At 47.4% G+C, this 11048-nt stretch overlaps 1 protein-coding gene across 1 annotated transcript; it reads right to left on the reverse strand.

Moving 5' to 3' along the window:
• Nucleotides 1-1349: 1349 nt before the first annotated feature.
• On the reverse strand, nucleotides 1350-2319 carry LOC119444895 (ubiquitin-conjugating enzyme E2 Z). The gene has a single exon (XM_037709235.2). The coding sequence runs from the start codon at nucleotides 2317-2319 to the stop codon at nucleotides 1438-1440; it is 882 nt and encodes a 293-aa protein (XP_037565163.1). The 3' UTR covers nucleotides 1350-1437.
• Nucleotides 2320-11048: the final 8729 nt, after the last annotated feature.

Raw genomic sequence — 11048 nt, forward strand, 5'->3', positions numbered from 1 at the left:
GACACCAGTTTCGATATATTAATTCCCGAACTTTGAGGAGAAATACATTGGCGTTCGAGTTACTTTTGTGCTTCAATGCATAAAACGACAGTTTTGTTAAGATAATTCACAGATGAGTGCCTGTCGCAGGATTTAAATATGGGAAGAACCTTGGTAATCTCCGAATACTTGGGCAGCTCTCCTGACGACTATTGTTTGAAGATATGACACAGAACAGGATTGAAAATATTTTTAGCATTTTTATTAGCTTTGAGTTATAGTTATCAACTCCAGAAAAAGCGCCAAGTTTAAGATTGCTAATCAGATACGTCTTCCACAGTGAGTTCAATCGCTTCCATGCATGAATGCGATGACGTTGGTGGGTTAACTAGGCGTAATGGTTTGATAACTACTTATCTGAGGATCGCACGATCTTTTTCAAATATTGTACGTTTACGAGCACACCATACGTGATTCTGGCAATAACAACTCAACTTATTTGGCGACCATGCATATTGCGCAAGATATCAGCAAATTGATAAGAAAGACTTGACACTTGATCGTTGACGACGCTTTGTCAAGTTAAGGTTTCTATTCACATTTCATAATCAGCTGCAGATTATTACTGGTTGATTCTTTCTATCCCAAGAACACGACATTGACAACCATGCAAAATGTGATTTCGAAATTTCTTTGTTGGTCGAACACCAGCTGCAGGAATGTGCTTATTGTATCTTGGCGTACTCATGAATTATATTGCGCCCCAGCTCATCGCGCCTTAACAAATGTGCGACATCCCGCTTGACAAATTGCGGTCGGAGGTGCAAGGCCGGGTTCGGGCTTTCGACGCTAGAGTGCGCAGCGTCTATAGTTGCTGATGTATACAATAACGTCAAATACACCGGGATGAGACCTTGTGCGGATAGCACAGAAGGAGAGAGGAAAAGGTTAAAAGGATGCGATTCGGCTTCATCTCATAGAAAGCACCGTCCTAAAGCCATAAAACACATACAAATCTGTGTTTTTTCCAGGATGAGGTATTCTAGTTCAATAAGTACTTTTTCTGAAGATGGCCCAATCTTTCTCGAATATTTTGCGTCTTCCGGTTACACTGCAACAAATTTTGGCCCCAGCCAACCCATCTATTCGGCGACCGTGCATGGTAAAACCGTTCGGTAAATTAAGAGGAACGATTTGACATCCTGTCGTAGGCACGTTGCCGTTGACGATAACTTGAGAAATTAAAGCGACAAGTCGCTGTTGGTGATAAGCTGCAGAGGGCTACTTGTTGATTCTTAACATACCAAAACATGACAGTGACAGCCGTGCAAAAAGGTAATTTTGAAAAAAAAAATTTTATTGGTCTCACACCAGCTGCGGGCACGTCGCTACACCTTCTAACGTGGATTCGCCCATGTAGCTCATCGCATCCGAACGACCACGTGACAAGCCACTGAGCTAATCGCGATCGGAGGAGGCGCGAGAACTCGGAATTTCGACGCTAGACTGCGCCGCGTCCTCCTTTCCTTCGGGGTTCGGGCCAGTCGCGCTAAGATGCTCGTTCAAACGCCGGAGCCGCTCCAGGAGCCTCCGGTGCTGGTAGACTCCCCTATGGTGGCCGAACGGATCCATCATGGCAGTGCCGTCCAGATGCACCTGGTCGCCGACCAGCTTCGCGTACCTGCTGTAGTACACCGGGAACGCCTTCAGGATCCTCTGCCTCAGGGCCGGCGGGCACTCCGAGTTCCCCGCGAGGCACGCCTCTACCGCGTCGCACACCGCTACCCTGATCGTTTCGTGCTGGATGACGGCGTTGTAGCGGCTGGAGTCGCCGGGCTTCTTCTCCTTGTCGTAGCCGACTTCGTTGAAGTACGGCTTCTCGTTCATCAGCGACTGGATCGAGATGAGCACGGTCTCGATGTTCTGCGTCGCGTTCCACGAAGGCCCGGGCCACGTGCCCAAGATACTGAGGCAGACCTTGCCGCAAGGGTATATGTTGGGATTGAAGCGCACCCTGCCGCCGTCGGTGGTCATGATGCGGACCCGCGGCGGGCTCACCGGGTAGTTTGGCGGGCACTTGACCAGGAAGTGGAAGAAACCCCCTTCGTACGGCGTGTCCGGAGGTCCCACGATGAGAGCGTGCATTTTGGTGACGTTGTTCTCCTCGGGTTCGATGAAGATGCCGTGCGGCGGTCGAGTGTAGATGCGGGCGATCTCGCGCTTGACCCGGGCCAGGCACAGGGGCGTCGGCACCTCGTGCTGGTGCGGGAGGGGGTCCCAGGCGTTCTGGTCGAGCATGTACGGCAGCTTGGAAGATCCGGATATGCCCACGAAATTCATCTTCCTGGCTGGCGAGAGATGGCTTATATGAACGCAGCGCCGAACGAAGAAGCCTGCGTCTGATTTACGGGGCAGCGGAAGAAACAGAAGATTTTGAACGTGAGCTGTGCGGGACCGTTCTTTAAAGGGGTCGTCGTCGTCTTCGTCTGTTCCCAATGGAACGCACTGGCCCGTGCTATAGCGGTGACAGAAAAACTTCTTCGCGGGAAAAGTTGTTTTATTTTTCATTTCATTTTTCGATTTTTTTTTGTGTGTGTATCAACGTGTTTCAAAGAACACGTTGATACACAAAATAATAAATGTGTTAGGTTTGCTAAGTTCCCTTGCTAAGTGCAAACGAAATTATACGTGCGGTGTCGAGAACGACGAAGACGAAGCGGGGACGGTACGGTGTGCGAGAATCACTAGGGGTAATTTTTCAATATATCTATCCAAGTAAGGCTAAACAGATTTCCTACAGCATTTCAAATGGTTTGTGACAAATTATTTAAAGGGTCTAGCGATAGATACTGTCATTGCTACAGATGCATCAAAATGTGAAGAAAAGTCGGGGCATTGGCATTTTCTCCCCCGATTCCTGAATTCCTGGCAGTAATATTAACCCTGAGAAAACTACGTCCGCCACCTTCATCAGTAGTCATAATAACATATTCGTTATCCCGATGCTCATCATTCACTGTGAGCTGTGAATTTACAACCTTGCATACAATCCATTCTCTTGTGCCGGCCCAATTAAGACTTGTCTGTGTACCTGGACATGAGAAATTATTTATGAATGAAATGGCAGATAGCCGTGCGAGAGCAGGCCTAGGTGGCCCAATTCCCTCGGTATTTCCAGTGTCAAGATAAAATAATTACCACAGCTAGATTCAGGACATATGCTACCAGACAGACAGACAGACAATTAACTTTTATTGAGGTCCTGAGGGACTAGCCGGCGGAGACCCGTTGGGGCCCCCGGCTCGCCGCTGGCTGCTCCCATGTCGGAATCGGGAGGCCAAGCCTCTCCGCTCGTTCACGGGCCCTCTGGACGGCCATGGACTGGAGCTTGAGTTCCGTACTAGCGTCCCAGTCCTGTTCGATGGTGAGTGACGTATCCCGTAACGCAGGACATATGCTACCATGATTGACTTTTTAAACCCAGCTATAAGTGATTTTGCAGAGTATCGACACCTATTATTTCCTTGGCGCTGAAATTTATTTCAAACTCGTAAAAGGGGGGCGATTTTCACTCGATTACAATGCCGAATAACTTCATCAAAATTTTATCAACACTGGGCTGGTCTGGTTTCTTCGCCGCTGTGTCTGTTCTGTGTTCAACGGATTGACCATTTTTTTTTCTTACTCTGTAGATGATTTATACATGCAAGGAAAAGCATTTCCGAAGCAACGTTTATAAAAATTGGAGGAAATTTCGCAATTCCTTAATTTCTTTCTGTCGGAGCCTCCTCTTTGGGCAATCTCACGAGGAAACTTGCTCAGCCGTTGAAGAGTTCATAGTTCTTTCAGAAATATTTTTAGTTACCTTAATAATTATTAGTTATTTTCTATGCTTTTGATTCTTTCCCAATTATCTCAGTTGTTTTCTTGGAATAATTAATCGCCTTGTAATTCCATCCGCATCCTGGCCAATCTCCCATAGTGGGTATGAGCCAGTTACAGAGGACAAACAAACAACAAACAAACAAACAAACAAACAAACAAACAAACAAACAAACAAACAAATAAACAAACAAACAAACAAACAAACAAACAAAGGAGAGCGTGTCGCGAACTGTCGCAGACAGGCAATCAACAGCAACGAATGGTCATGAAGTGAAGTGGTGACACGCGTCTGCCGGCGTTCTAAAATAAAATAGAATAAAACGATGCTAGATTGAGTGTCATGTATGGAACGCACGGCAGGCACGTATGTATTTCACACAAGCCAGTTCATAATTTTTTGATGTGCAAAAAGCAGATGCTCCTCAATGGTGCCCGAACATAGAAGCCTTGACAACGCTTAACGAATTCTATAAAAGTAAGGCCCCTTCATTGCTGTCTGACGACAATCCGCTAAGGTATGATATGCAAACCTGCACATTTTTGTTCATGTATGTGATGTTGAGCTTCGCCAATAAGGAAGGAAAAAAAAAAAGAGGGAGTCATTGCGTGGAAATGCTATGATCGGTTAGGTGTGAAAGAGAGAGATAAATGAGGAAAGGCACGCAGCTTATTCATTGTCGCGCCGGTTTGCTACTCTACACGTGGAAGGAGAAAATACAGATAGCAAGGAAGAACGAGAGTGCACAAAGCCGCACATGAATGTTCACTCACGCACAGTACAACAAGCGCTTGTATACAGCCCAGTTGTCTTCAAGAGACGCATTATCGTTTTCGAAAGAAAAATCTGGGACCTTGCGTGCAATAACTACGATATGATTATGAAGCACGCCGTTGTAGGGGACTCTGGATTAATTACGACCACCTGAGGTTCTTTAACGTGCACTCAATGCACGCATTCGCGCTTTGGTGGCCTTGTGCACGCATGCTACGGTTATTCGGTCCAGGTCGCAGGATCTGTGCTTCCGAGAGCGGTCTGTCGTCCAAGCGGCTGAGACTATATACTACGCAGAGCATACCGTCTAGAGTCTAAGGATGGACATAATGTGCTCCATAGTTTCATCGCAACCGTGACAGTTACATGCGGTCATGAGGAATGCAACGCCCAATGAACGCCCAACGTTGTAAATGCAAAGCCCAGGATTATTAGGTTAGGTTATTCAGTCGGCTCACTACAGTTGGTTCAAGACGGGAGGAATGTCCGGCGGCACGCGAATTCGGAATAAGTTAGGGTCCAGTGAATACAACCGGCAATTGATGAAATCCTGCGAATTTCAATGTTGAAGAGTGATATGCAACGAGCCAGTAAAGTTGCCGCACTACATCGGTTCTCGACTTCGGCATAGGTACGCATTGTTCTGTAGCAGCCGAGCGCTACAACTTTATCTGTGCTGTCGTCGTAGGCAACTGCGCAGACGCTCAGAAGCCGCTGAAATATAATGTAATGACCGTTCTAGAGAGCTTGGTGGTGAGCATGCCTAATTTCATACGCTAGCTGCTCCTGAGAGCTATGACCCAAGGTAAACGTAGACACATTGTACTGCTAACTTGAAATTGCGAAAAATGTGCCATACATTACGAAGTTGTTGAAACACGTAATCGACGGCACCTCAAGCTCTGCTGCTTTCGATGTCGTAACGTGTGAAATCTTGAGCTGTGCAGAGACATTGCGGCGCTACCGACAAAGCGACGTCTACGACCATTCACAAGTTCATTGATTCTCTGGCTGGGATGTGACACTAGGGTACCGTCTGTGCATAGGCATGACAGACACTTCGATGTGTGCTAGCGCGCGTGTGTGTGTCCGTGTATCTGTCTGTGCACGTGTATGCTGTCACTAAGTACCCATTGTCACAAGTATCCATTGTTGCTGTCGTATAATACAGTAGAACCTAGTGATAGCGAAGTCGTCGGGACCGGGAAGTTTCTTTTACTATAACCGTTAGTTCACGACATGCTGGATTTCTATAACGAGGTTCTACTTTAAACACACGGGACTGCAACAATGTTCAAAGTTCGTTCTTCCTCAATTCAACCGCACATAGCACCTCAACACAGTAACCACACAAATAATAACAATCTTTTTTTTCCCACGATTTGCCCTTCGCGTCATTGACATGCACTCGGCACACCCCAACATTTCCAGCCTGGAGTCGGTGTCAAAGCCGGTTGACGCTCTCGTTCGCTCATGCACTCAACGCCCCGGGACGGCGGGCAGCCTCCGTCGCACCGAGGATAGGCGGCGAAGCCAACTTGTCCGTCGCCACGGGTTTCCCCGCTCGGATAATTGTTACACCACAAAACTGCTCATCGCCGCCACCAGCCGCATAGCGGCTAAACGTGGTACAGAATAATAATAATAAAAAAAAACTGAAACCCGACGCCGCGTTCAAGTAGAACGCGTGGCGACTCTGCCAAAGTCACGCGTGTGGGGCAACGTAGGGATCCAAGAGTAGGGAGTTTGGGGGGGGGGGGGGGGGTTGTCGACATGGAAAAGGCATCGGAAAACATCCATCCATATTATATTCATAGCCATCGCCACCTCCCCACTCGAGGGGCCATTGTGGCCTTACAATGGCCCCGCAAAAACCACCACCGTCACGACCGCTCGGCACTACAGCGCGAGCGAGGCCGCCGATGTGGCCACTTGTGATGCAGCGCCCTGAGAAGTCTTTTGAGAGCACGCGTGGCTCTAGTGCGGGTCCGGACACAGCGTGGGGTGCTCGGGACTTAGGACTGTTAGAAGAAGGGGGACCAAGCAAGTGGGGGACGTGCGCGTGTGTAGTTTGGGGAGGGGGGGCGGTGGGGGTTGCGGAGGGGGAGGGGGTCTCTACAAGAGGGGTGTCGCAACGGCTCGCAGACAAAGTGCCGGGAAGCTCGATGTCACTTGATGGATGGACGTATCATCCGTTCTAGCCGCAAGTTGCGAGCGTGGAAACGAGTGGCTAAGTCGCTCTTGTAATATTTCTTTCTTTAGGCCGAACACTTTTTATTTTTATTCGAACGTTGTATCTCTCACAGCTTGTGATGATACGCTAAGTGTTTTTCGTTCGCTTTTATTTCGGGTTCTCCTTCACCGCTCGCCGCTTCCTGGTGGCCATCGGCTCTGTTCTTTACTCGGTGATATGACGAGCGTTTTAAGCTGAGCAGGGGATTCTGCTGTTTCAGTTTGTGTCTTTTAACGCGTCGCCCCAACGCGGGGACCAATTCATTTGCATTCATCTATGCGTGACGGGGGCTCTTTCGGGTGAGAGGCACTGAACTGGTCGCGGTCGATGTGAAATTATACATTCGGGATGCTCCCTCGGTACAGTTCGGCACAAAAAAAAATTATGATAATAATAAAAGAAAGAACAGAAGAGTACAAAAAAAACGAAGCAAAGGCTGCATGTTACAGTTCGGACTATTTGTTCCGTTAACGTGCTGGAGAGGCTTAGTGTCGGTTAGAATACGGCCGCTCGATGGAAACATAGCGCGAACAAACGGAATGTATTGAAGCTTGTTTGCTTGTTTATTGTTATTTCTGCGAATAACAGCAACAAGTGCGTACGTTTATGTCCGTAGCCGCGAGATAGACATAATGAAAGAGCAGTAAAAATAAAAAAAAAAAACATTGACAGTTGAAAAAGTAACGACAATACAGACGTATATTTAATAAAATATCCCGTTCAAAATAGAAAAAGATATTGCTTTCTAACAAGCTGAGCTACTGATATTGATAAAATGAGCTTTCTTTTTTTGGAACAGGATTATTTCTATGCAGAAATTATGTGCTGTTTGTTTGACGTGCTTCTTTAATGTTATCAGGCTTTATGAAGAAAAAGAAAGAAGAAGAAGCCACTTTTCTGCTATCCATTGGTTAAAGCTGATCACAGCATAGTGCAAGATCGGAGCAGCTAACTGCTACCAGAAAGCTATATGAAAATTGTTGCTGACATCCCATCGACTTAATTTTTTTTACAAGTTTCAATACAGTATCTATAAAGACGCTGCCAAATTTAAATATAAATTATTGCAAGCTAGCTGCGCAGGACCAGAGTTTGATCCCGCTTGACCTATAGACCACAACGATAATTCAGATTTGAATGTTTCTTTTGTAGAATTAACAGATCCCAAGTATTTCTCTTTTTATATTCTATCCTTTGACAAGAAGCGTTCTGGATGCAGTTCTATCAGCAGTCGCATTGAGCAGATATGGTTATTTCACGCTAACTCTGGTACGATAGATTGTATCAGCACATCAACGCCATCTCATCCCCGCTGCACTGTATACCGTCTCAGCTGGCGAGAGGGAAATTGAGCTTGTGGATTGCAATGTATTGAAGGCCGCACTATATAGAGCAGTAATGCCCGCCTAAACAGTCTGCCATGCGCTAAACCCCTCTGATAAAACCCTGCATTAAACTACACAAAGTGGGCCGATGACGATAACGATGTTGACGTTCACTACAGTTTGTTGAATTTAGCTCACGTCTTCTACCCTCGTTCTGTCCTTGTGTTTTAGCGCTTCGCTTGCACTATGTCGTATCAAAAAGGCCGAATTTGTACACTTCTGGAGTTTCACTACCGACAACAATCACCTCTCGCCGAGTTAGCGCGTAGAGGTATAGACGTAGAGCCTCGGAGTTACTGGCACATACCCACTCTGGGGGATTGGCCAGGAACCGTGTAGTTTAAAATAACAATGAGAAAGGAGATGTATAAAATAATGCAAACATAAATGTGGGAATATATACGCATCTGAGAATGAATAATTAGAGTATATCAAATGACTTGAATAGAATAAAGCGTACCTAAATGTTGTTGCTGTATTTGTCTTTATCTTCTTTTAATAGTTAGTACCGGGTATAGCTGTTACAAATTCATTCTGCTCAGTATGTGTTCATCCGTATACGCCGTGCTCCAGAACGTCATATGGCAACGGTGAAATAAGATCAGTGTACGAAACCTGGAAGAAAGGGTCGCTTACGTAGAGCAAGACATCTCCCGCTGACGCTTTCGTCATTGTCGTCTCGGCCCGCATAACTCTGTTTTGTGCAGCATGCACTCACAAATTGCCAGCAGTGTCCCCTGTACGAGGCTCACCTATGCGGTACATTGTGTAAAAGGAAGACCGCAATTAACCACATGCAGCCCAACGTATCATTTTTCATGGTGATAGAATCCTCTCTGCCTTTCTAACGAATTCTCTCTCTCTCTTCATGATAGAACGCGTGTAAGCGCAACTGAACGAGGACGTAGAAAGAAACAGACAGACAGAGACATTGAGAGTCTCTGTGTGTCTGTTTTTTTTTTAATTAAAGAAATTACATTATGGGGTTTTACGTGCCAAAACCACCATCTGATTATGAGGCACGCCATAATGGGAGACTCTGGATTAATTTTGACCACCTGGAGTTCTTTAACGTGCAGCTAACTCTAAGTATACACGGGTGTTTTCTCCATTTCACCCCCATCGAAATGCGGCCGCCGTGGCCGGGATTCGATGCCGCGACCTCGTGCTCAGCAGCCCAACACCATAACCACTGAGCAACCACGGCGGGTTCTGTTTCTTCAGTCTCTGTGTGTCTGTTTCTTTCTACGTCCTCGTTCAGTCGCCCTTACACGTTCTATCATGAATTCTAACCAAAACTAGCCCGCCAACGTGTTTTAACCAAGTATCATTTTTATTTGCTACGCTGAATTTTCGTTCAAAATGCTATTTTAAGCTTACCGATAGGTGCCTTTCTTTACTTTTAGAGTGGAGCAAATTTCCGTTGAGGAGGGTTCAGCAAAGCACTTAAGAAATAATGGATTGCTGTAATAACTTTTAAATAAATTCACATTTCATAATGTTTTTTTTTGTAATATACAAATGTACTGCCGAAGGCCAAAAATAAGGGTAAACAATATGTTTGAGTTTTCCCTAATATCGAATGGTGTTTGTGCTTTGCGGGGTTAAGTGTGAGCGTGTGTGATCAAAAAGAAAAGTGTAGCGCTAGTTACACTTGCCAAAATTTATGTTAAATATTAGCAACCAGAAGAAAAAAACAGGCGATGACAGGGGAAGGGAAAACGGGGGGGGGGGGGGGGGCGGTTCGACAAGCATGTACAATTGACAAATGTCCGACACAGACGAGCGCGAAAGATGATAGCTGCTCGCGGATCGTTCGGCAAGCGTCCTTCCGTGTTATTGCTGCGTATGACATCCATCACCGCAACTTGTCGCGCATCGCGGCGAGAACACGCGCACTGGCTTTCGTCGACAACGCGTATCGACACCACCCCCCTAGCGCACACGCGACGGGTCCACTCGACAACTCGCGAGAGGCCCCTCCAAGTGTGCGCCACTTTGCTGTATGACACGGGGGTAGCAAGTGACACCGTTCATCGTGAGAGAGCAACCACCGGAGCTTGAGCACCGCAAGGACCAAGGCAGTGTTGAAAAACCGACCTCTCTAACCATCCCCGCTATATAGTCTTCTTTCTTATTTCTTGTTATTTTTTGTTAGTTTCGGAGCATCGAATTAGGCTGCGGGTCGTTTTCTTTTGCTTCTGGCGCCGGGGAAATCAAGAACAAGCGGCGGACAATCAGGGCAAATGCGACGTACGCGCTTCCCCCCCCTGCCCCTACATCCCTCGGTGCGCGAGTGCGGCGTTCGAACGCGGGGTCCAAACTCCCTCCCTCCATACCGGTTTGGCGGCGGGTCGCCCCCAAATTCGGCACGTGCCGCCGGAATTTTCCCAAAGTGGAAGACTGCGTGCTGCAGCGCTTGCCCGTGTACACTGTGGTGTAGCGGTGGTTGCACAGCACGGGGGGTTTTTGTCCCAGGCACGAAGAACCCCGCGTCGCGGGAGAGAGAGACGGCCTGATGCAAGCGCCGCTCGCATCGCGCACACGCTCCTACAGCGGAGCTCAAGTCGCGTGCGGATCGGGCACGCATGCAGCAAGCAGCGGAGAGGTCGCGCGAGCTCTTGCTGCGTGCATACGCACGGCCCTCGATGCGATGCGCGTCATTGTCTCCCCCCGTCTATAGTATAATTCGGGCCCCCAAACTCCCTCGTGGCTTTGCCAGCTAATTTCTTGCACTTACATATGACGTCTCTTCGTTGCTTCGGCGTTGCGCGCGCTTGCGTGTGTGGAGTCG

This window comes from Dermacentor silvarum, chromosome 3 (genome assembly GCF_013339745.2).
Source record: "Dermacentor silvarum isolate Dsil-2018 chromosome 3, BIME_Dsil_1.4, whole genome shotgun sequence".
NCBI classification, from domain to species: domain Eukaryota; kingdom Metazoa; phylum Arthropoda; class Arachnida; order Ixodida; family Ixodidae; genus Dermacentor; species Dermacentor silvarum.

Bases quoted from the DNA above. Each gene is read 5' to 3' on its own strand.
- LOC119444895 (XM_037709235.2), bottom strand. From the start codon at position 2,319: ATGAATTTCGTGGGCATATCCGGATCTTCCAAGCTGCCGTACATGCTC.